This window comes from Malaclemys terrapin, chromosome 2, assembly GCF_027887155.1.
Source record: "Malaclemys terrapin pileata isolate rMalTer1 chromosome 2, rMalTer1.hap1, whole genome shotgun sequence".
NCBI lineage: Eukaryota > Metazoa > Chordata > Testudines > Emydidae > Malaclemys > Malaclemys terrapin.
Window position 1 is genome coordinate 197,992,671 of NC_071506.1, and position 26,690 is coordinate 198,019,360.

General features: G+C 44.1%; 2 protein-coding genes across 2 annotated transcripts in view; one reads left to right on the forward strand and one right to left on the reverse strand.

Moving 5' to 3' along the window:
* The window catches only part of MATCAP2 (microtubule associated tyrosine carboxypeptidase 2), a 47,249-nt gene extending 34,229 nt beyond the window's left edge, over positions 1-13,020 (forward strand). Inside the window, exon 7 of the mRNA XM_054020340.1 lies at positions 9,813-13,020. Within this exon, the coding sequence (XP_053876315.1) occupies positions 9,813-9,974 (162 nt within the window). The 3' untranslated portion in view covers positions 9,975-13,020. The remainder of the gene's footprint in view (positions 1-9,812) is intronic.
* A 12,557-nt stretch (positions 13,021-25,577) lies between these two features.
* The window catches only part of EEPD1 (endonuclease/exonuclease/phosphatase family domain containing 1), an 87,407-nt gene continuing 86,294 nt past the window's right edge, over positions 25,578-26,690 (reverse strand). The window contains exons 6-7 of the mRNA XM_054019659.1: positions 26,427-26,621; positions 25,578-26,176 (exon numbers count right to left, since the gene is read on the reverse strand). Of these exons, the coding sequence (XP_053875634.1) occupies positions 25,977-26,176; positions 26,427-26,621 (395 nt within the window). The 3' untranslated portion in view covers positions 25,578-25,976. The remainder of the gene's footprint in view (positions 26,177-26,426; positions 26,622-26,690) is intronic.

Sequence of the window (26,690 nt, forward strand, 5' to 3'; positions counted from 1 at the left end):
CAGTCTACCTGGGCTAGAAGGCTCACTTCCAGCTGCAGTGTAGACATAACCTCTGTGTCTCAGTATGCTCATCTATGAATGTATGCTATTATTACTGGTACACCTCTACCCCGATATAACGTGACCCGATATAACACGAATTCGGATATAACGCGGTAAAGCAGTGCTCCGGGGGGGAGGGGGGGGCGGGTCTGCGCACTCCGGTGAATCAAAGTAAGTTCGCTATGACGCAGTTTCACCTATAACGCAGTAAGATTTTTTGGCTCCCAAGGACAGCGTTATATCGATGTAGAGGTGTATTATAATAGCATCTAGAGCCCCAGCCACATTCAGGACCCACCTGGCCGCCTGGTCAGAGCTCAGGTTGCTAGCCCAAGTGTCTGGCCATGCAGCAACGTCCACACTGCTATGTTTAGCATGCTAGCATGAATCTGTCTACCTTGTCTGGGAGGCCCAATGCGTTGGCTCTTTGGGTATCAGCTGAGGGGGAATTACATGAAAAAAATGTAGAAATTGTCTCAATGTACAAGTTTTGCCAAAACCACTAAAATAGACTTTCCCAAAAAATCTACTGAGTTCCACGTTAAGCAAAGTCCTCTGCAAATAAGGTTCCCTTCTCTTAGCTGCTGCTAGCCATCTGATCCATTGTCTGGACCCCGCAGTAGTGGGGCACACTGGTAATATTTCCATGTAATGGTTTCATCACGGCTTCAGTAATAACCACTGGCAGGCTTCTTGCTGTGCACTTGAAAACTTAATTTGATGTTACCTCATTCTCTACATAGCTCCAGGAAAGCTAGAGTTCCTCATATTTGAAGGGTCTGGAAATGTCAGGGGCTGACGTCTAGGAGAGCCAGTGAAAGACCTTGGTCTACCCAAGGCCTTTGCTCCATTTTAGAAGCCTGGTCAGGAACATGTGACTCAGGACATAAATTGCTTCCTGCCCTCTAGAGAAAATTATAGGGAAGTACTTTATTTATATGGAGAGAAAGCAGATGTGGTTAATATACAACAAATAAGGAAACTATAACAGAGAAGTCATTGACATACAGATGTTACCAAGTAGTTTGGCTTTCTTGTTTGCAAACCATTTCAGAAATACACAATGGGCCTAATCCAATGCAGTTACATTTGGTCCATATAATATTAAGCTATATAAATAATGTCACATTGGGTGGACATGTGACAAATGGACTTTATTTATAGGTGACAGTGGTAGCGATATCTATAGTTAAGGTTAGCTAACATTTTCCATGATAAGAATCTATTTTCAGTTGTTTCTAACTGCTGAATCTTACCATTTGGGCTAAAATTGTCCACAGTGAGTGTCTGCCTTAGGCTGACTTTTTTGAGAAAGTTTCTATCAAAACAGGTCAGCTGTTAGGTTAGGGGAAAATATGTTGTTTTGCCCATATTAAAAAATTCTTACAGCTGCCGTGCTTCCATGCTTTGGAGCAGAGATGTGAAATTTGAGAGGAAGTCACTCTGGTATCAAGGATGTGCTTTTTGATGTCCTTGTGATTTCCCTGTTAAGTTATAAGCCTCTGGAAAAATAAAAAAAAAAATCACAGTTCACACATACTCAATAGATGCATTTTAGAGGCTGGTAGCATTATTTTCTGACGGTTCCTTCTATGCTGGACTTCTTCAATCCCCAGAGTTCCTGTCTGCCAGCCGAACTGAGCATGCGCCATCCCTGCAGAATATTGCCAACCCGCAGCGTTAAAAAAAAAAAAAAAAATCACAAGTCAAGCCCCTCAAAAATCATGACATTGGTTTAAAAATTATGAGATTTTTAAAATAATAAATTTTGATCCTTCTGGTGTTGGATCATTTAAGGTTCATAGTTTCATGGTTTTCTTTGGAAACATGAGGACTAGAAACTTACTTTTTTATTTTAATGAAATCTGGGATGTTTCAGGTAATAAGCTGACTCCAGTAGCTGGGTCTTTAAAATAATCAAATTGTGGGTATTGGCAAGGCTGCAGCTGAGCATGCTCTGTCATAGCGCTGCTGGGGCTGACAAGGACTTTTTCCTGCAATCACTTCTTCTGGTTGCCAGGGGCCACTGTGGCATCAGGCACTGGAACTGAGAGCAGGGGGACTATTTTCCCTTTGCACTCTCAGTGTTCCGCTTACCGGCACCCAGGCAACAAAGAAGAGTTGGAGGATGTAGACTAGCTTGAATGGAAAGGAGTGAGGGAAGATTGGGGAGATAAGCAGAGCGGGGTAGGAATGGGGCATTGGGGTGGACAGGGGCAGCAAGATCTATAACCATTTTGAACACACTCCCCTTCAGAATCTATACCTGAACCCAGGAGTCCTGAGTTCAGCATTCCTTTGCTGTCAGCAAATAGGTGTGAAACCCACTAGCAAACTGTGGCCCAGACCATCAAAGATATTTAGGCTCCCACATTTCATTGATTCCAGTGGAAGTTAGGCCCAGATTCTCAAAATTATTTAGGCTCCTATGTGTCTAGTGGCTGGTCCACATAGAGGATAATAGCCGACTACTGCTACCACATACTCCATTAAAGTGGTGAAAATCTGGGCTGTGGATCCAAAGGTCCCATGCCAATGACCCATGTGATTCTATATGATCTAAATTCTGATTTTGCAGTTTGGTTTTATTCAAATGTTAGGAAATTACATAGAATAAAAACTACATTAAAAGAACAATAAGGTTTCAAAATCAAGTGCTCAAAAAAGTTAGGAGCTGCCAGAATTAAGGTTTCCTGTGCAACCTTAATTCTACCTCCTTGTTTGCATGCATTCAGATACAATTACATAATCATATACTATTTTTCTCACAGGACCCAGCCTCATTCAGTGCACAGGATGGGTTAGGCTCAGGGAATGAAGGGAGTTGGTGTATGTGTGAAGCTGTAGTGTGCCTGGAGGACCCCTCCCTCATTTGCTGCAGAAGTTGGAAGGTGTGTAATGAATGAGGCAGGGGGTTGCAGGAAAAGAAAGGAGAGTCTCGTGGTTAAGGCAGCTGAATGCTACCCTGGAGAATTGGATTCTATCCCTGTCTCTGCCATAGAACTCATATGTGATGCTAGGCAAGTCTTTTAAACCAACCTTTTTATACACGGTCACTAACTGTGTGTTCCTTATTTTCTGGGTGCCCAACTAGAGATCCTGAGGTCTGATTTGCAGAAGAACTGAGCACTTCCAGCTACAAATGAAGTCAGTGGAAGCTGTGCTTTGAACATATAAACTGCTATAAAAATGCTAAGTACTCTGAAAAAAAAAAAATCAAGCACTAAATTCCTCAAATTGGGCACCAAAAATTAGTCAACATGTTTGACAATTTTGGCGTTAATCTCTGTGCCTTTTCTCCATCTGCAAAATGGCAATAATACCACCTTATGTCACAGGGATATTATGAAGATAAATTCATGATTGTTTGTGAAACACTGAGATATGACATTGATTAAATGTAATAGAAAAGCCCATGAGGAAATTAATAATTTTGTGTTGGTGCAGGATTTAAATGGTATGCAATAAATATAGCCTGCGGCTACTAGACATTGAATGAGGAGGAGGATTAAAAGAAATATTGAATAAATAAGCACTGTCCATCCTGTGCACTGAATGAGGCAGGGGTCCTGTGGAAAACATAGCATGGAATCATGCAACTAGACTGTATCATAATGTATGTACACAAAAGGACCAAAGTACAGTTACACAGACACCCTTCTTTGGCATTTGCAACTTTAGTGTTCTTTTAACGTGGGTTTTTAATGTAATTTTAATACATTTTGTTATATGTATCTTTTACAAGAAAACTAAGACTGAGGCTATTCTTAGAAAGTCAAATTCCGCCATCAGACATGAACAGAAGGCTCCCACTGGAATTTGACGTATGGTAAAGAAGTGTTATGATGAGACCAACTTAAAAAAAGAAGAGGAGGATTTGGATGTTCCAAAAAGAATATTAAGCTTTGCTGAAAGAGCTTGAAAAAATAAAGGATCCAATCATAATGAAGATTTCCATCCACTTGGGAAATTCTCTCTGCAAATCAGAAAATGTTCTCATGGCTTAGTGCAGCAAATGTCCTGATTATTCTGGGCAGATGACAGATCACAAGATGTGCATTTTCCTCTGGCATATTTCTACCATGGATACAAGTTCTGTGTGGGTCCAAAATGGGATAACTACTTTTTATATTTTATTGATAAATTAATAGGTCTGTAAAATCAATCCCTGATTTATCATGGGAATGTGTTTAGTGTAGTGCTCATTAAGGAGTTTCTATGTCTTCTTCCCTTACCCCAGTGCTAAAAGCCTCGTCAATCCCAGGAAAAGTCCTGTCTTTTGCTACTTCTCATTTTACTTGGCATTTTGAAGACAGCAGTGTGTAGGAATTCATAGAGTAAGACTAATGTGCTGGTGCAAGCTGCTTGGCCTGCCCAGAGGGGAGAAACAGATGAAAGAGGCTGAAGCCTGGAGAGAAATAATATTGAGAAGGAGCCATTTTAGAGATTTGCAGTGGTTTAGCTAGGAATTAAATCTTGGAATCCTCACAGCCCAGAACGTGATAATCATGTACAAATAAAGCTAGACAATAGAAACAGAGCTCATAGCTTGCACATAATTCCTAAATGCATCAAATCAGATAATTTTTAAAGTCAGAATATAAAATGTGACTAATACACATTTTTGGAAAGCAATCGGACGAGCGTGACGGAAAAATCAGCTTAAAAAAATCAACTCAAAAACAAAAATCCCCTTTTTTACCCAGTACAATAGGTTTGCTTGCACACAGTGGTGGAAGTAGCCTATTAAGGGAGATCTATGTGGTGAGTCATATCTTTCCCTCCTAAAATGTTGCCAAATACCATATTTAGTGATGGCAGCTGGGGGAAATGCAGCTTGACTGAGGCATAATTTGAGCACAGCTATTGAGCACCTGGGTAGATGCAGGTCAGATAGGAATCTGACCTTTTGTAAGAAACAAAAATTCATTGTCCTGTGGAGGGAGGAGGTTGAAATTTGAAGGCCAGGTGCTGAAAGGGCGGTTTCATAGAGCGGCCCTGCCTTGAGCGCTCTTCAGTGGGAGGCCACTGCATGACAGGTGCGCCTGCTTCAGTCTCCCTCCTTCGGAGTCCCCAGTAATTCCACACAAGCTTTCTTGACTCACTGATACCCTCCTGGGGGGCAGGATATTGCCAAAACATAGTTTCAAATCCATAACATGGTCCATTTCTCACAGCCAGTGTGTGTAGTCTGTAAAATCCCACATCCTTGGGTCCACCGACATAGCACATACCACGCTCCAGCATCTTCACCACACCCAGGCTCTTCCTGGATCCTCTCCAGCCCTTTTACTAGGACAGCCATCCCAGCCCTTCCAGCTGAAGTGCAACCCTGCTCTTCCCAGGTGGGATCCCCCACAGCCTCTTTGCTGGGAGTTCATCGTCACATAGGGAACATCCCTAATACCCACTTGGCCCTGAGCCCTCTGGCTTGGGAAGACCAGCCAGCAAACCCTTCTTTCTCCCCTGTCTTTAGCCTTCCCCCAGGAACAACCTAAAGCTTCCTTCAGGGACCTCTCAATCTCCTGGTCTCTGGCAGCTCTCACCTACTGATTTCCTGTCTCTCAGGGTTCATCTACATGGCAGTAAAATAACTGCAGCTTGGCCGTGGCTGGGCTGGCTCAGCTGACTTGGGCTTGCTGGGCTCAGGCTGTGGGACTAAAAATTGCAGTGTAGATGTTCAGGCTTGGGCTGGATCCCAGGCTCTGAAACCCCACAAAGGGGATGGATCTCAGAACCCAGGCTCCTGTCTGAGCCTGAATGTCTACACTGCAGTTTTTAGCCCCACAGCCCAAGCTCTGTGAGCCTGAGCCAATTGACCCAGGCTGTGAGACTTGGCGCTGCAGGTTTTTTATTGCGGCATAGCTGTACCCTCAGGCTGTCGGGCACCTCTCACCTACTTCTTTCCTGACTGGACCCTCTCAGGCCCAAGGCCTTCACTTAACTCATGTGGGAGGTAGCTGATGAACCACATGTGCACTAGACACCACTTCCTCTTAAAAGGGGCCAGTCAACTTGTGCCATCTTGTAGGCCTCTAACCTCAGCCATCCTACCTTGTACACAGCAGTGCTCAGGGCCGTGTCCCCAGCGTGAGGGGAAAGATTCCATTCCCTGCCATTTTCCACATAGCTTCCCGGCACACAGCCAATTAACTTGAGCTAGGGTTTGGCTTTTAAATGTTTCTATATTTACACTAGTCAGGCTGTAATGTAGCTCTTCCCTTTTTGTGGTCCTCTTAAACAGTAAGTCTCCCATTTGACCTGGATTAGCCTGTGCTTGTTCTCTTTTTATCACGATTTACTTTTCCACTGTAGCTCAGAAGACATATCTGTGCACAAACAGGTGCCTTTCCCAACCCGCTCTACAAACAGTCTGCACACTATATGAAGTCCAATCTCACCCCTTTCCTGGAGTGTGGAGCTGTTAAGTAACGACAACAAGATAACGTAAGAGCAGCTCCCCAGACTTGGCTGCTCCTAGTCTTCCTCCAGACTGCTCAGTCTAAACCCTCTTTCCACCCCACCCCCTTACGTATTGATGGATTAACAAGCCACCTGCCTCAGGGAGTCAGCAGAACTTTAACTCTTTTCCCAATCTGCTATATCACTGCCAGCCTGTTCCACTGTGATTAAAGCTGTATCCTAGAGAAGCTACATTTCTTTCCATCCCTGCAATAGCATAGGGGAGAATTGTGGGGGTGGGAGAAATCTATGCAATAGTACAAAGCTCTCTGGCCACCCTGCCATATTTTGTAAAAACAAATGATACGTACTTTATTTGTTCCTTATTTAAAAATGAATCAAAGAAGCTCTAGCTGAAATCCCTTGTTGCAGAAACATTTTCATTTCTAAGGTTGCTTTAATTTTACAAAGACAGGTTTTTTTTTAACTTAGTAACTGCACATGCTCGATGAGTAGGGCCCTACCAAATTCATAGCCATGAAAAATATGTCACAGACCATGAATCTGGTCTTCCCCTGTGAAATCTGGTCTTTTGTGTACTTTTAACCTATACTATACAGATTTCATGGGGGAGACCAGCATTTCTCAAATTGAGGGTCCTGACCCAAAAGGGAGTTGCAAAGGGGTTGCAAGATTATTTTTTTGGGGGGGTCACGGTATTGCCACCCTTACTTCTCCGCTGCCTTCAGAGCTGGGTGGCTGGAGAGCGGCAGCTGTTAGCTGGCGCCCAGCTCTGAAGGCAGTGGCCCGCCAGCAGCAACACAGAAGTAACGGTGGTAATACCATACCACACCACCCTTACTTCTGCGCTGCTGCCTTCAGAGCTGGGTGGCCAGAGAGTGGCAGCTGCTGACTGAAGGCTCAGCTCTGCAGGCAGCAGGAGAGAAGTAAGGGTGGCAATACCATACCATGCCATCCTTACTTCTGTGCTGCTGCTGGCAGTGGCTCTGCCTTCAGAGCTGGGCTCCCGGCCAGCAGCCACCGCTCTCCAGCTGCCCAGCTCTGAAGGCAGCATCACAGCAGCGCAAAAGCAAGGGTAGCAGTACTGCAATTTCCCCCCCCCACACACACACTACAACCTTGCAACCACCCCACAATTCCTTTTTGGGTTAGACCCCTACAATTACAACACCGTGACATTTCAGATTTACATAGCTGAAATCATGAAATTTACAATTTTTAAAATCCTATGACCGTGAAATTGTCCAAAATGGACCGTGAATTTGGTAGGGCCCTATCGATTAGCAAAGAGAAGCAGGTAGTTGTGTAGGGTGAGATCTTGCAAAAGTGCTCATGAGAGCATTCGCCATCCCGATGCAGGAGCAGAGCAGGATTACAGCCTTGTACTTAAGAGACTTCTAGGGAAGAGGATCTGGCACAAAAGCCTCAGAGAAATGTGGCGTGCCAGTTAGTAGAAACATCCATGCCTCAGGCCTGCCTGTGGCACAACAATGCAGGGGCAATCATGCTGGACACTGCCCCAATGGCTCTTGTAGCTAACACCCGAGCCAGCACCCCTCCACTCTTCCTCCCTGCACGATTCAATAACAGTGCTGCCAACGCTCACAATTTTATCATGAGTCTTGGGATACTTGGGATTTTTCTTAAAGCCCCAGCTCCTGGAGTGTAGTAATTATGTCAGAATCTCAGCTGTCATTAAAAAAGTAACTATATAGTCTGTATGGTAGCGGAGAAATGCTTGAAAATGATCCACCTGCACTCTGAAGGCTCAGAAAATAGACCCATCATTTATTATTTTTGTAACAATCTCACGATGTTGAGACCTTACTCACTGTTTTGGAATGCTTAGATTGCCAATACTGCAATCATCATTTGTAACAAGTTACTTACTAATTGGGTTGCCACCTATGCAAGTTTTCCCAGTATCATTCCTTTTTGGAGATACTGATTTCCTAGGACAGCTAAGTACACCCTGCCAGCTGTCCAGTTTTATGGGCCCCAAATCACCCTGTATGTCCCAGATTTTTGTAACTCAGAGGTGGCAACCCTCGTACTAGAATGACACGTTTTTATTTTGCTCCGCACAAGCACAAATGAAATATTGGGGGTGAAGCTTGGGTCATGTTAGCACTCACAGTTTGGCTGCTTCCCCAAAACTTCTATGAACCATACGAGGACTCCTCCCATCCCTGCAGTCTCCATACATCCACAGAGCCTTTTCATTTCCCTTTCTCGTTTCCCAAACCTTGGCCACAACAGCCCCCCCTTCCCTCCTCACATCTCCCGTCGGGTCTGCCGCTTCCCTTGCATGTGAATATGTCTAAGACCAGATTTTCCATTCCTAAGAGGCCTGCAACAGCCCTGATCCTTCATGTCCGCAGGCTCATTCTGTCTTTCACATCTTGCTCACATGGTAGCTTCTGTGTCAGAGTGCCCCTGCCCCAATTGCACTGGGCAGCTCTGTCAGGAAAGCCCGAGAGCACATAAGGTTTGCAAGGAGAAATCAGCCCCAGTGTAAGAAACTGGATGTCTGCTGGCACGTACAACAGGAACGTCAAAAAAGAAGAAGAAAGGCCATCCTTGTGGATGGGAAGGAAATCCGTTTTTCCGGACTAGTTCATTCATCCTTAACAGCCACCAATCCTGCTCCCATTGACGTCACTAAGACCTGGTCTACGCTACAGAGTAAGTAGACTGCGTAAGCGTCTACACTACCATGTTCCTCCTGCTGATTTAACTCGCCCGCTACACCGACCTAACAACTCCATCTCTGCTAGAGGCGTAGCACTTAACTAGATCGACCTAAGTTGACGCAGTGTCCATGTAGACACTGCATTACTTATATTGTCTGCTGCTGCCTTTGACAGCTGTCAGCTCTGAGGCGGTGGGGTTCCGGCTGTCAGTGCCCCCAAATGCCCCACTTAAGTTGGTGCAAGCGTTCCTGATGAGGACATGCACCGCCGACAGAAGAAGCATAATGTGGACACCAGTGGTCGATTTAATTACTGTAGTGGCTTTACATTGACCTAACTTAAGTCGACTTAATTTTGTAGTGTAGACATGCCCTGAGAGTCTGTTCATTAACTTCAGTGGAAGCAGAACCAGGCCTCCTTTGACAGGATGTAGTAATTCCCCGGGATCATGTTCTAATGCACACCTTACTGGACCACGCATAAAACCAGACTCTGCTATCACCTCGAGAGAAGGATTCTGACAAGCTGCTTTAAAACACCTGTGCCCTGGAATCCTTTTGTCACCTATGAGAGGGGAATGAAATTGTGTGTTTTAGACATGTCAATTTGCAAAATGGGTACAGCTTTGACTTAACCCCCTGTCCTCTCCTCTAGGTCTCTTACGAGGATGTGGATCGCTTGAAGGAATTTGCGGTGATCGAGAACACGAGAGTACCACACTTCTTGCAGGACCATGTCAGATACATGGAACACTTGGAAAAGATCATGGAGGTGAATGAGCTGACTGACCAAGAGCTCCAGGATCTCATAGTGTAACAGTCAGTCAGTCCCTTTTACCGGAAATCTGTTCTGTATGCAGCCGGTTATACAGAACTGGACTTCACCACAGCTTGCAAAACTAGAATGTTTTGTTTTCTGGCAAAAATCTAGACTATTTAGATTTGTTAATTTTTAAAAAAAAAAAGAAAAAATACAAACCTCAGACTATCGATTCAGAAATGTTTCTTTGAAAAAGGGTTCTTTGAGATTCTTTCCTCACTCCCATCATATATATTGGAGGGTTTTTTTTAAAGGTTTGTGCCTCTTCCAAATTAAATTATGGATTGAACATAGGCTCATCATTTAGAATTTCCCTTGTAATTGGTCAGTCCCATTGTCCCTTAAATGTTCTGTACACCGAGCAGGATCGTTTGAAATGTCTTGCTTTTATGATATACTGCTTTTTATTCTATTTATTCTGTGTTTTGTAATTTTCCCCCTTGGCTCACTCGCATTGGCCTCATTTCTGGTCACGGCCTTCACAACAACCCCCCCACAGCAGCAAAATTGTGGAACTACTACTGACTATGCCACCATCTTCTTAACTCTACCCCATTGTATACTGCTTCCCTCCTTGTAAGATCACAATGCGCAGACACGCTCCCTTGCACAACAGTATTGTAGTTTGGACATGCGAGAAAGAGGTGATTTCCACACCTCATGTTTCAAATAGCAGCAGTTAGGGTTACTGTGTAAATGGCTGTAAACAGACTAGAAAGTTGCCCTCCTCCTCCCAAGAGGAGTGCTGTTGCAGCATTGAATATATGCCTTTCACTGAAGTGACTGTCCTCCTCTGGCTTGTACAGTACAGGTTTCAAGAGGATGAGCTGCAGGAAAGGGCCTTTTTTTGCCCTTGAAGACCCGTTTAGCAAATGGAACGTGTTAGTGGTTTGGAAGAAGGACTGGGCTGAACTGAGTTTTCAGATTAAAGTACATAATGAATCCAGATACGGGGCCATATTTCATTTCAAAAAGCAAAAGCACCCCTTCGCTCTAGCGCCTGAACCCTGTGTGGGTTTGGTTACTTGGAGTGGTTTCGGTCCCACTTTTTGCTGCCAGGAGCTCTGCCCTCATGGCGCTCATTGCCGGATTGGGAACTTTAATTGGCAGGGGACAAAATTCACAAGTGCCCTATTCCAATATTCAAAGCAACTGAAGAGTTCTGGCACATCTGAAGCATCCTGAGCTCTGTTTTAAATGTGGGTGCAAAACAAGTAGCGAAAGCACATAATTGTAGGGCCATCTATTCAAACTAATAACTTAGGCAAGGCAAGAGGGTTGTTCACTACAGAGACCAAATTTTCTGAGTCCAGAGTATTAGGAAAGCGCTAATAGTGGCTCCCTAGCACATGCTGAATCAAGCTTTGCACCTAAAGAGTCCCAGACTCACAACTCCTTCCCTTGCGCCTATGGGGAGTGGGGACAGGAGCTCTGTACTGCAGCTGTGAAAACGATTCAGCTTGCTTCCCCACCCTCCCATCGGCTCAGCTGGTCAGTATGTTGTCGGATGGGGGAAGAGAATTGGAGCCAAAGTTCCACTCGCCTGCTTTGCAGAGGGAATACTGGCCACAATCTTCCCCTCCTCACGTACAGCAGGAGCTGCCTGCAATATGGGGGTAGGGAGGTCTGACTCCCCGGTATGGCTGCATCTGGCTGAATGACAATCCAGCCCCTGGCATCGAGTTGTGTGGAACTTAGTGGCTTTTGATTAAGGAATGGAATAACTCCCAAAGCCTCTGACTTTACACCAAGTACAATAGTGTCCATTCCAGATGGAAAGTTTAAACAACACATTTTGTGACCAGTGAGAGGAAAAGAAATCTCACCTAGCCTAGAGGTTCTGAAGTTTTTGAATAACCCATCAAACCAGCTGCCTTTAAAGTACTATCACATGTGTGTGCTGTGGTGGCTGCCTGCTTGAAAAAAAAAGAAAAGAAAAAGAAAAACATTTGAGCTGCTCCAGGAATTCAATGAGCAAATTTGCTAATCTGTTTTACAAAACATGGACCAAGAACACCTCACAGTAGCCTTAATTTTGTATTGTTTAACAGCTTCAAACTCTTTTAATCTCTGCATTCTAGTGGGTGAATCTTCCCCTCTGGCCCCAAAATATCAGTCTTAGCCTTGCCTGCCTAGCTGTGTTTCAAAGCCCTTCAGGCGAACTGGGGAGCTGCTGTACGATTGCATCAACCTGCTGGAAATATTTGCACGGCCGTACCCAGTAATGCACCCAGACATTCAGAATGCGTCAGCTCAGCTATTTTGCTGCGAGCAGCAGAAGTGCAGATCAGACTTTTCACATGCCAAAGGTTGAATGTGAAGACTCCAGGTAAAATCCATCCTTGGGGGTAAATGGATTGAGGCCTGTGGAATTACACCAGGGATGAATTTGGCCCACTGTGTTGAAGCAGAGGTACATATGTCCCATTCTTTGTGAAAGGGCCATAAGTTAGAGGTGAACTTTTCTTAAGTGAAATAACTCCTGCATTTCTCCAATCGCTTCTGTAGTAAATACAAACATATGCTTAAGCAACCCAATATAGTCATGAGAATAGTCTTGAATATTATATTTACAATAATGGAGTCACTGAAAACATTACGTTTATGTGTAATTATTGTTACAGAATATGATAGTTACCGCCCCTTAACTGCCTGCTGATACTCCATTACTGCTCTGTGGGTTTGCTGATGTAAACTCCAGGGGCTTATTTTTCTTCTTTAAAAGACCTGGGGTTTATTTTCCCCACAGAAGTTGCTCCCATTCCACTTCTACCATTCTCCATTATGCGAATAGGTGTACTCCAGGACAAGCTTAGATTCTGGAAGCGTCAGCATGGATGTGTCAGCATAACAATAGTACTGTAGCAGGCACAAATGTCAACCTCTATTTCTCAGCTTGTCCTGCCTCCTTTGTAACAGTGTTTCAGATTTGTAATGGTAGTTTTGTAAACTTTTTGAAATTTTTATTGTGATGGACCTTGTTATTGTCATAGTATTGAAGTTCTGTAATAAAGTATGTGGATGATAACTGCATAGAAACTCACATCATCAGAAAGTCTCACAATGTCTCTAATGTGAAAACAGTCTTCTGATCTTTAATAAGTGTTTAAGTTGAAAAGTGAAGAATATCACTAGTGTCCCACATGCCCTTCCTTCTCTCTCTCCCCCCTCCCCTTTTACACTCAGAGCCTGATCTCCATCAGAAAAGTCACGCCTCTTTAACTTAAAATCACTTTTAAGGACTTTAGATGCAAAAAAGTTGCAAATGTAAACACACAAGTTAGGATATGAAAGAGTTGTGGGTCTCACTGCCCTGTTAACTCTAGAGCAGGGTAGGCAACCTATGGCACGTGTGTCAAAGGTGGCACGCAAGCCAATTTTCAGTGGCACTCAAACTGCCTGGGTCCTGGCCACCAGTCCGGGGGGGCTCTGCATTTTAATTTAATTTTAAATGAAGCTGATTAAACATTTTTAAAACCTTATTTACTTTACGTACAACAATAGTTTAGTTATATATTATAGACTTATAGAAAGAGACCTTCTAAACATGTTAAAATGTATTACTGGCACGCGAAACCTTAAATCAGAGTGAATAAATGAAGACTCGGCACACCACTTCTGGAAGGTTGCCGACCCCTGCTCTAGAGCAAGTCAGACATTTTTTTTTTTTTAAACTGGACAATTTTGGCAAAAATGAGTAAAAAAAAAAAAAAAAAAAATCATGGAAAATTCTGACTTTTTGGCAAAAATTGAAACCCAAGAGTTTCGCCAAAACTTCAGTTGCCAAATGCTGCCACTCTGTCTCACGGGAGTTGTAGTTGGGGTTTCTCATACCTCTCTCTCCTCGTCTTCTCTATACTGTACTCTTATGAAATAGCAGCGTATACGTTACCAACTCTAATTCAGTGTGATAGAACATAGATGGTGGAATGTTTCCCATTTGCTCTCAGTACCAATCTGAAATTCATTAGACACACTCCAGTGGCAAACCTACGACAAGAACATATCTTAGATCTCTTTTACAGCATTTGAGTTGCGTTGGTGCAAGTCTTCAGTTAGGATGCTTTACAAACTATCATTCTTAATTCATGGGCAACAGCAGTGCAAACTTCACACTGCAGCACCAATGTTGCTCTGGAGGGGCCATCTCTAATGGTGTTTTCCATGTCCATTTGATCTGTGGTCTTTCTGCCGAGAATGCCCAGAGGGTACCAATATAGCCAAGTCCAGTGGATTTCAGGATGTGGACCTTGCTCACTGGAAACTGGATGACCACAGGAATTGATTTTACATTGATTGCCACAAGTCACCCGATGATACTAATGCATAGACGCCTTACTACTAGGGTCCTGAGCCAGTTTTGAAACAGTAATCTGCCAAATAAATAGGAACTCCTTTCTTTCTAGAACTTCGCCCCTCCCCCATACCTATTATATAGAGCTGGTTTGAAAATGTGCTCCCCCACGCCTCCCCTTAGAAATTTTCAACAAATATGAAAACATATAAATTTTCCACAGAAAAATTCAGTTGATCACAAACAAAACATTTTGGCCAAAAATGAGAATTGTAGCGCTTCATGGGAGTTGTTTGCTCCTCATGTCCTAGTCTCCTCTATGGCCAGGATCCCCAGTTAGACTGTAGGCTTGGTCTACATTCCCAACTTATGTCACTATAACTACGTTGCTTGGATTTTCTACACCCCTGAGCAACAGTTATACCAACCTAACTCCCGGTGTAGACAGCGCTATGTTGACAGGAGAACTTCTCCTGTTGACATAGTTACCGCCTCTTGGGGAGGTGGATTAACTACATACGTGAAGACACTACATACTAAGCGCTACAGCAGCGCTGTAAGTGTAGACAAGCTCACAATCTCCCCATTTGGTGAGTGCTGGAGTCCCTGGAAGATGTAGTCCAGCTATAGATCCTGGCCAGTAAAGAAGAATGGGGGACACAAGGAGCAGACTACGACACCCATGCGGCACTACAATGTCGAAATTCTAAATATTTAGACAAAAAGCCCAACACAGACACTTTTCACCAAAAATTTCATTTACTTGACTACCCAGTTTTCTCTTGAAAAAACAGTTTTGATGGAAAATGTTTGACCAGCCCTAACATTAAACTAATTATTTTTGCAGGCAGCACTGCAGTCCCTCCCACCCCCTTTGTCAATGACAGAAACCGCTTCTCTGGCTATGCAAATAGCTTGTATGGAAAATTCCTTATACATACAGGAAATAGCTTTTAGCTGGCTGGGGTCTTGGTTCAGTAGGACTCTAAGAATAGTATGCCCCCTACTGAATCAACACCTCCATCACTTTCTGGAACACGTAGAGTTTGCTTCGAGAGGTCGGCAAGCCAAGTATTGAGCTGGCCTAATCCTGTTCAGCTTGTGTGAGGGGATAGCAGTCACATAGCCAAGTGGTACAGGGGGACAGAGAGCAAGTTTAAAAATAAAAACAAAGGGCCTGATCCTCCACTCACATAAAATTGTGTAAATCAGGAGTAATTCAAATGAAGTCAGTGTGAAACTGGGGTATGTATGTGAGAGGAGAACAAGGTCCAAAGTGACATGAAGGAGGAAAGGCCTAAGGGGGCAGACTCTATCCCCCCACTAAGGAGCATTTACACCACACTGGACTCCTTAGTGCAGGAGTGGCCAACCTGAGTCTGAGAAGGAACCAGAACTTACCAATGTACACTGCCGAAGAGCCACAGTAATACGTCAGCAGCCCCCCAATCAGCTCCCCTATATACACCCCCGCTCCCAGCACCTCTGTCCAGCGATCAGTGCCTCTGCCAAAGAGCCACAGTAATACGTCAGCAGCCCCCCAATCAGCTCCCCTACACACACCCCCGCTCCCAGCACCTCTGCCCACTGATCAGCGCCTCCTCCTCCCTTCCCCAATCAGCTGTTTCGTGATGTGCAGGAGGCCGTAGCGGGGGGGAGAGAGAAGAGGAACGAGGGCACGGCAGGCTCAGGGGAGGGGGCAGGACCTGTGGCAGAGCCAGGGGTTGAGCAGTGAGCACTCCCTGGCACATTGGAAAGTTGGCGCCTGTAGCTCCAGCCCCGGAATTGGTGCCTATACAAGGAGCCGCATATTAACTTCTGAAGAGCCGCACATGGCTCTGGAGCCACAGGTTGGCCACCCCTGCCTTAGAGGTTGTGGAAATGGCTCTTAAGACAATACCGGCAGTGGCAGGGGGGAAGGTACACCGTGCACAGGCAGCAAAAGTGCATGCTAAGGGAGTGGCTGGAGCGCACCATGCTCCAAATGTTATGGGCAGTGGAGCAGCTATAGCCCTAGTAAGTCACAGGGATTGCTCATGCCCAGGGCTATGCTTGCCCCTCAAGCAGCACAGAATCTGGGAGGTGCAAAGATGTCTTCAAGAAAAATGCCTGGAAGAGCAAAATAAAAGTAAGAAAGTGCCTCTAGCAAAAACAAAGGTCCCTGTAAGGTGTTTCAGTCTGAACACTTAAATACCAAGGCATCCAAGAATCCTAGTTACTTTTAAAAATCTTGCCCATTGAACCTAATCTAAGATGCTCTACAGGTTGGACCTGCTATAAGGAGGAGAAGTTCATAGATTAGTAGCACTGCAAAAAAACATACAAACAGTATCAATATTTTTAAGGTTTCAGAGTAACAGCCGTGTTAGTCTGTATCCGCAAAAAGAAGAACAGGAGTATTTGTGGCACCTTAGAGACTAACACATTTATTAGAGCATAAGCTTTCCGAAGAAGTGGGCTGTAGTCCACGAAAGCTTATGCTCTAATAAATGTGTTAGTCTCTAAGGTGCCACAAATACTCCTAATATTTTTAAGTAAAACCAAAGAGAATTGAAACATCACAATCACAGAATACAAAAAAAAAAAATTGCTAAATAAGTGGACACCTTATATTATAATATAAAGACAGTAAATATTCATTGCCACATATCTGGCATGATACTGGGTTGAAGTGGATCACATCACAAGACTAAGTCAGTTCATCTCTTGCAAAAGGTATTTGAAGGGTCATCATTACCAAGTTTAGGACTAGGTAGGGATGGTGGGGGGGGGGGGGGAGAGAAAGAAAGACAGAGGGGAATATATTTTATAAATATAAAAAGAGTTAATCGAACCAAGTTTGGTTCAGATTTAAATAGTCCCAGATGGTGCATTGTAGCATTGAAAAACCACCACCACCATAATGGAAGACTGATTAGAAACAAATCTAAGCAGAAGTGAAACAGATATATTCATTGCCTAAACTGAGAGAAATGCCAAAAGAGTTGAAAAGTAAGTTGGAGTTTAAAAATTAGTCATTTTTCATAAAATGGTAATACCAAATTAAAGGTTTCTTTTTAATCTATTATTTATAACTAGATGGCATAGCTTTAAAATAAAATATGAAGGACAAATACAAGTAGAAAAACATCTATTAGTATTTTGGGGTCACTAGGCAATTTTATGTACTATCTATGCTAATACAATTATAGACTATTTCTCACAACAGTCCATATTCAATTAAGGCCTGCATGTGACTGACTATTGAAATTTAATGGCATGTTTGTATTTAATATATAATATTTAAATCAAAAGGGATAGGATTAAAGCTGGAGGCATAACTTTACTGGGAAGTACATGGCTATCTAAATTAATTCCTTATTGACATAGTTATTTTAACAATGTTCCCCATTTTTAATCACACAGACCTAAAAACAGTGGGGAATGAAAATAGCAGGCAACATAATGAGGACTTGGAAAAAGGTCAAACGTTTTGACAACTGCACAGTGTCTATGGGATTCTCTCCCTCTTAGACCATTTGTCCCAAATGTCCAGGGGATCTGCAGGCTCTTCAAAGCATTTGGGATGAAAATACAGAGGTCCCTGGCACCATTGTGATGTTACAGTGAGAGAACAAGCCATCATAGGAATGCAAGCAGGATCATGCTGCATAAGGATCTGTCTGAATAGGAAAACACCAAGAAAAAGACTAGTGATGCAGGAAACGATGCTAGCGATTCAGCAGATGGCGCTCTTCTCCAAGTCAGTACTGTATCAATTCCCCAGCATGATACTGGGGACACTGTGGTGTTGAAGCGAGGTGCCATCTATCTGAGGAGACATATAACTGAAGTCTGTCACTGGTGGTCATTTGAGATCCCTGTCACAAGATTAGGAATACTGCCCCAATGTCCTGGCCTGATTCCAATTCAGGTAATTCCATGCTGCCTGTTGTAGCCAAATTTCCACTACAGTTAGGGCTATTAGATTTTCGAAGTGAATAATCAGGACACCTGTTTCTGCTCACTCCCTGTGCTTCAATCTGCTCGCTCTTTTCTCTTCCCTCCCTCCCTTCCTTTCTCCCTGCTACCTGCCCATCACACCATGTGCTGCACTTGTTCATTCCCAATCTTTTGTCACCCCTGAAACATGCTCACTTCCATGCCCCTGCAGGATTGCTAATCCCCAGTATTCCAAAATTGAGCCAGACCCAAAACACATGAGACTGGCTTAAAACCATGTTGGGGTTTGTGTGTTTTTAAATCACCTGGGTTTTTGCCCTGCCTTCTGATTCAGGAGCTTTTAGGAAGGAAGCTGTTCCAACCCTAGTATGTCTCTGATTCTTCAATGGACACACGCTGTGAGTGTCCAACCATGAGTGCAATGAGAGACACACCACATTCTCTGCCCTAGCCCATGGGAGTGGGGGAAGCTGTCATTCTGCCACACTCCATCCAACTCAGCTTCCATTTTCCTGCCCACTTCCCCCATCTCTCATTTCCTCCCCGTCTCTGGTCCTGTCCCACCTGTTCTTTGCTAGTCTCACATTCTTCCCTCCTGCCGTGGTCTCTTAAATTCATCTGTCCGCCCCCCCGCTTCCTTTGCAATCTCATCTCTTTCCATCCTCCCACTCTACACTCCATATTACCATGAACCTATATCCTACCCCCAATCCTCATTTCTTGCCTTCAGTTCCACCTCCTCACCCCCACCCCCTCACTCAGGGGGCTCCAGGCACCAGCTTACTAAGTAGGTGCTTGGGGCGGCCACTTCGGAGAGGAGCAGCACGTCCAGCTGTTCGGCGGCAATTCGGTGGTCGGTCCCTCACTCCTGCTCGGAGCGAAGGACCTCCCGTCGAATTGCCGCCGCAGATCGCGATTGCGGCTTTTTTGTTTGGTTGGGTTTTTTTTGTTTTTGTTTGGCTGCTTGGGCGGCCAAAACCCTGGAGCCGGCCCTGTCCTCACTACACTCTTTTCTCCTTGTCCCCAGTCTATCTTCTGCCCTTCATCCATTTCCAGCCCTTCTTAATTCTCCTTCCCCCACTTCCCCTTGCACTAGTCTCCGTCTCTGCTGCCAACAGTCATGAGAACGAGAATCACAGTGTCACTTTCTTCTAATACTGAACAAGGAACTTTGTTAGAAGACGGGAAATAGTATTGTCCCTAAAGCTGCACTTACTCAGTGTCACTGCCGAGCTTCTGCCTAGAACCTTCCTTAGGCCCCTCTGGCCTGCCTTCCTGCTACAGATTTAAAGACATAGCATACCTATCCTCACATCCGCCCTACATAGCTGAGAAACCCATTTGTAAAGTGTATGTCTCATGCCCCTGTAGTGACAGGTCCACATTCAGGATGAATACCTGCTACTGCTGCCAGTAGAGGTTTGTGCTGGTGACCCAAAAGTCAAGTATTCCAAAGTCAGGAAATACCAACATTAAGGTTGCCCATGCAACATCAATTTGCCCCCCTGGTGCCTACGCATTATGATATGGTCTTAATTAACATGATCACTTACTATTTTTGAGTGCTTGACTTTGCAACTTTAATGGTCTTAACACAGGCTATTTTTTGATGTAGTATATAGCAAGGTTGACAGTGACCAGAAAACATTAGTTTTAAAGTTTCAGTACTGTGGAGGAGTTTGCACTAGCCACGCTTTCTTTACCTATTCTCTGCATAGAGAATTTCAATCTCTTGCACTGTCATTCAAGTCCTACGAGATACATAGATCAAAAATATTTAATTTCTCTCAAGGGGGAAATATACAAGTTGCCCACAAGAGTCTTAAAATCCATCGGGCTACTTATGATTTATTTAGTAAATGTTTGCAGCCCTCCCATATCCCCTACCCAGGTGATGGTCGGTATCAAACCTGAATTAGCTAAATTGCAGTACATAGCATCAGTAGGCCAGTTCCATGGTCAAGTCTTGTGAAAGGACACTGAATCTGATGTTATTTTTCAGAGTGATGATATGCTTGATTGATTAACAATAGATCTTTATCTAGGCATGATTCATCCCTAGCCACTGATCACTCAACCAGCTTGATAAAACCCATCTCTAGGACAGAATTACCCATTTAATCATTCTCTGGCATTCACTCTTTTAGGCTATATTGGCCTGAGAGACCTTTCAGGAAACATTTTGCCCAGAGCCAGACTATTTCTGCAGACCATTTAGAACACTGTGTTGTTAAATAAGTCACTGAAGTCATCTGACCAATTGACGTGTATTATACACACACTCCTAATTGTACAAGCTGGTAACCAGTACGCAACACAGGTTGTTGGTACACAGCATAGGCCAGATCCTGAAGTCAACAGGACAAGGCAGCTGAAGAAATCAAGGAGGATTTAATCCTGTGTGTTCTAAGATGTCTGTCAATTCGGGTATGTGGTGGGAAGAAGGAGATGAAGAGAGAAACGATACTACAGAGAACTAAACACCTCACTAATTACAGTCTTGCCTAGTGAAATTCTTCTTAACTATGATCTGAAGCTGGGTATAAACTAGGTTCCCAAAACAATAGACACACCCTAAAGTGGAACCAAAAGGAAAATACTAGTGTCTATCACACAGCAAACTTGACTACAAAGATAGTCAGACAACTTTACTGGGCCCCTATATAAATGTTGGTGGCAGATAGAATTAACTGAGGTGAATAGCTCTAAGCTATAGCTATGCACATACCTTTACTCTAGGTGGGTCATTTTCATAGCTGCTTAAAAAAAAAAAAAAATCTTGCTTTCATTTGTTCAATTAAAAGTGAACAAAGATGTTGAGAATCTTGGTCTCACCAATTCATGGATTGTGTTTCCTGAGGATGGAAGAAAACTGTAGACTAACTTAAGGATATGTCTTCACTACCCGCCGTATCGGCAGGTAGCAATCGATTTATCCGGGATCGATATATTGCGTCTCGTTAAGATGTGATATATCGATCCCCGAACGTGCTCACCGTTGACTCCGGAACTCCACCGGAGCGAGCGGCGGTAGCGCAGTTGACGGGGGAGCCACGGCCGTCGATCCCACGCCATGTAGACCCCAGGTAATTTGATTGGAGATACTTCAACTACACTATTTGCATAGCTGATAGTTGAGTATCTTAGATCGATCCCCCCGCCCCTAGTGTAGACCAGCCCTTAGCTCTTACTCTGTATTTAGACTGGTGTGACTAATTCCATTCACTTTTAGTGGAGTCACTTGCTGGTGTAAATGCAGAGTGGCTCCAACGGAGCTACTCTAGATTTACATATATAGTAAGCAGCCTTGTCGGTTTTCACAACTTGCTCTGAGAATAGTGCCTCCTTTGAAAGGGTAAAACACAGTCATATGAGCTGGTCACTTGGAAAGTACAGCATCTCAGACACTAACTGAATTAAAGTGTGTGGTTATAATGATTAACAAGTAGTGATAGGCTCCAACCAAACCCAGATCCACAAAACGCACCCTAAGGCTGGATGGGTTCAGAATCTACAACTGGCTCCAGATTTGAATGTCTTACCTGACCTGTGTGTCCCTAAGAGCTCAAACACTCCCCCTTCCCCCTCCATATCTAAACATCCTGAATAGGTGTTGGGGTGTGTTCAAAATCCAGATCTTCATTCAAGTTTGTAGCATGGATCTTTCTGTAATATCAAGTGGCTTGTAAAGATGGCACCATGTTCCAGCCCCTCTCTGCACTGGCTGAATCCCATCTGCTTAGTTTGCTGTCAGGCCCAAGTTTGTGTTACTGTCAGCACTGGAGAGCCAACATGGCTATGGAAAGGTGAGCTACTTTTGCTTCTGACTTAGGGGCACACACACAAAAATTGCCTGCTACGTTTTGCTTCTCTCCTCTGAGTTGCTGGTGAAGACAAATGCAACAGGAAGGAGCACAATGTGAGTTGGAGACAGCCGGCTGCATTTGCAGGGTTTGGTTTGGCTTGGAAGCGGAGTAAACACGATGGAGACGCTATCGAGAGGAGAACTACATGAGAGCAAGCTGTCAGAGTATTGGAAAGCAAAACATCCCAAGGCCCCCACTCCAAACAAAAGTTATTAATGCACCCCCATCCTCTTCAGAGAGGACCATGTACAACAAACTTAGCAAACTTCCCTTAATGGTTGCTACAGTCCCTTGTGCAGAGGGCAAGCAAGAGGCCTATGCACCATTTATATCTCCATAAGTCCCAATGGGATATAATAGAATATCAGGGTTGGAAGGAACCTCAGGAGATCATCTAGTCCAACCCCCTGCTCAAAGCAGGACCAATCCCCAGACAGATTTTTGCCCCAGATCCCAACATGGCCCCCCTCAAGGATTGAACTCACAACCATGGGTTTAGCAGACCAATGCTCAAAGCACTGAGCTATCCCACCTGTGCCCTACATTTCCCCCTCACACAGAGGTGAAATTCACTTACCGTACATAGCCAGGAATCAAAAGCATCTGGGCTGTTTCCTCCATGCTGTAGACTTCTCCTCCATGATAGCTCCTCTTTCTGCTTACAAACAGCTACTCTGCATGCAGTTTCCTGTCTTTCTCCTGGGGAACCTCACTGGCCTGCAGCCTGCAACCCTGCCTCACCAACCTTTCCTGGAGCGCCTGTACAGCAGGAAGGCTAATGTTCAGCTATAGTTAACCTGCTCTGCCAGCAATCTCTGCACATTGTGACCCTAGAGATTCCCCCAGGCCATTTTATAGCCACTTTTCTGATTGTACCCACTACAGTTTAAAGGCTGCCAGCTGGTATAAATCAACATAGCTCCATTGACTTCAGTGCCACTCCACTGATTCACACCAGCTGAGGATCTGGCCCATTTAACTTTTATTTCATTAGCTAAAAGGTAAATTCAGTCTCCAGCCATTTTTACAGGAGGAAAATATTAAGAACTAAAAAAAAGCAAGAAAAACCTCTATGAATCTTTTTCTGCTGATAGGTTGTCCATATAGGCCTGGATTCTGCCACCCTTACTCATGTTGAGTAATACCTGACTCTGCAAGTGATCAGTTGATTTCAGTGGGATTGAGGAATTAGGTGCCACTCACCATGAGTAAAGATGCCAGAATCAGGTCCATGCAGCACTAGGCATTAGCAAACCTCTTGGATGCTATTCCAAACTCTGCTGGTCACTCACTTTGTGACTTTGGGCAAGTCACTGTGCCTCAGTTTCTCTGTATGTGTGAAAATGTGAATCAAAGGACAGATCTTTGTAAAATCCTCTGAGATCTATGGCCCCAATCCTGCAAACATTCATGCATGGATTTAAGAAGTCAATTGGATTACCCTTGTGCTGACAGTTTAGCATGTGCACAGGGTTTTCAGAACCGGGGTGTCTATGAACGGAAGGTGCGATATAACTGCAAACTATGTATTAAATCTTTTGCTTTGTGAAACATTTAGGAAAGGGTTACACTACAGTATGTTTCATGTTTAACAATACATTTCCCCCTTAACTTGAAAGCTAATAGAAGAGTCTGTAACAAACATTAAGAATACTTCATGAAGTAATCTTCTATTTGCTATTCAAAGTTCATTTTTCTGAGTAGGGTTTATTTTCTCTCCAACCTTAAACCAACAGTGTAATTGAATTGGGTGTGTTTGACCTGTACCCATTAGCTAAAACTGGAAAGGGAGAGTGAACAACAAAATTTCTTCTCAGAACCTGGCCAGCCTGTTGCAAATTCTCTTTAGACAAAGAGCTTGGTTCTGACTTCACTTACCCTGACATACCTCTCTCGGTCTTCAGTGGAGTTAACCCAGGCTTTAGAGTGGTGTGCGTTCAGAATCAGGTCCGAAGAGGTTTATTTTATTCCAGTTTCCTTTTTTTTTATTTAAGAAAATCTGTTCAAAATAATTGTTTCTGCAAAATAACAATGTGTATGTGCGAGTGATATCACTTTACTACTAACTAAGTGTTCAGACATTATTTGCAAAAGCCAGTACAATGAAAGTGGTGTGGGGAGATTAATGTATTTTGCTTTTAGGCACTCACTTATAATAACCCACTCAGATAGAAAGCTGTGATTTATTTTTTCTCCATATCACAAGGTTATAAACCTTTTCTTGTCATGAATCGTGAAAATGTGCTGGATCATCTGTTAGAGCCTAGAACAGAGTGCACCTTACCAGGCCATTTGGCAGGGCTATGGCTCCTTTCAAACTCAACACATTCCTTCGGTAAATGCTGATTTGCTCTTTCATATCCTGGTTGGCTTTATGTCTCTTGCTTTTCAATAATTACTTTGAGAATTGTGCATCTGTGCAAATGTAGTGCTTGGCTCCAGCCACTGGATTGACAGCCTGTTGACTGAAGTCCTCTCGCCACAGGACAGACAAGGGAAACAAACTTCCTCCAGCACTGCCCCACACTTCACACCATGTTCAAGAAAGGGAAATGATTAAATGAGATATATCTGGACAATCCTAAGACAGTGGTGGCCTTTGGCATTGGTGCACCTCAGTCCCTCCTGTTCTCTGCCTGTGTGGCCCATAACAGTCCAGTCTCCAGTGGGCTGTAATACTTTGGTCTAATTTCAGTTGTTGGGTTTAGTGTGTGGGTTCTGAGTGGTATTAGTGGCCTGTGATATACAGGAGGTCAGATAAGATGAGCTTGTGGTCTCTTCTGGCCTTAAACTTCATGACCCTAGGACTGTATTCCCTCTGTTTTCAGGAAAGGAAAAGTTGGGGCTTGCCTACCTGATGTGGTAGTGCATATCAGTGGGATGTGAATTCCAATGTGCACCAAAGTGTCACATACTAATGGCCTGTGTAGACCCTGCTGGTGTGCACTAAAAGTTCTCTTGTGCACGTTAATTTAGTCCTGGTTGATGATGTTGGTTAGCATTAGAATTCACACCCCACTGACATGCACCACTGCACTGTGGAGACAGCTGTTTGTTAAAAATGCTAACTCATGGATAAATATCATGGGCTGGATTGTCTCCAAGACCACCGCAAATTCTCTGCTCAGCCACACCAGGGTTACTCAGATTACAGCTCCATCTGCAGGGTGGGAAGCAGGGGCTGCTCCGCCAATATTTCACCCTGTGAGCAAGGAGGCAGAGAGGAGCAGCAACTTTGGCTCCGCCCACTCACTGCCAGCTTGAGTAGCTGGCTGGGTGCACGGGGGGAGTAAGCTGGATTCTGAAAAAGGATGAAGTAAATTACTCTCCACCTTCGAGAGCAAGGGGAGAACTGGGGAATAGGTTTGCCTCTCCGAGATCGAAGGACTCAAACTAGCCCTATATAATCCTCAGTTCAGATCATGTATTGGTCGGAAAGAAATGTTACGTCATGGCAGTTTTTGCAAGGGTTAAACAAATCACTGACAGTTTCCAAGGTGTGTCTCTTTTCTCTTTTTATGGTCTCCATTATTGCTTCACTTTACAAGGAATCAATTAAAAACGTCAACAACAACAAAAGCCCTGTTCTGCTGGGTTTTAACAGAGATAATGTGCCGTAGTAAAAGTGCATTTTATTTTCTGTATGATTCTCCTCCAAGTCTCCAGGCGTGAAAGCGTCCATTGCGTCCATAAAAAGTTACAAATCGCTCTGCTGCAGTGAGATACCCTAAAACACCCCCGAGGGACACCGGGAGGGTTGGGGGGAAGGGGGAGGGGAGAGACGTCATCAGAAGCAGAGGCTGATGCTTTCTAAATGGGGGGGGGAGGCAGTTCTGCTTCACAGTTGAGCCTCAAGCAACGGGATCTTCTGACTGGGCCCTGCCATGCCCTAGTTCATCATCGTTCGTGTTTAATGTTTGAGTCACTGCGTTCCACGGTCACCCCATTTCCATTTCGGGTCACCTCTTTTCTGTTCCAGTCCTTTTCCATGTAAAATTCAGCTAATACAGGGCAGTGTTCTGAAGCCACTCCTCCCCAGGACCAGTTATCAGGGATCCATATATTTGTAAGGCCTTCTCTCACAACAGCCCAGTGACCTGCGTGAAAAACAATTGCAGAGACAAAGATTAGTATGGAAAGGGGCCAGAGGAAAGAAGCTTAATTCACATAAGACCTAGGGCCCAATTCTGCAAACACTTATGCACATGAGGAATCTCACTCCAACTGACATCAATGGGGCTGCTGCTGAGGTAACACTATCCATGGGTGAGTCAAGATGCCAGTCTAGAAGGGGTCATATAAAGAAAGTGATTTCAAACATTGTTTCCGCTGGTAGAGACATTTTACCTGTGAAGATCTTTTTCAAGCTTCGACTGATCCAGATGTTATCCAGTGACTTAGATCCCTGAGGATTCTTTGTGCTGATGTTTGTAAATGTATTTGCAGGGACTAGGTGATGGAACTTTTCTTTTCTCAAAAGATCGAGGTCACTGCTGTCTGGGGCTTGGTTAAAATCTCCTAAAATGATCACATCTTTTTCTCCTAGAAAAATTAAAAGGACAAGAAAAGAATGGAGAAACAAAATCAGTGATTAAATATGGGATGTGGGAA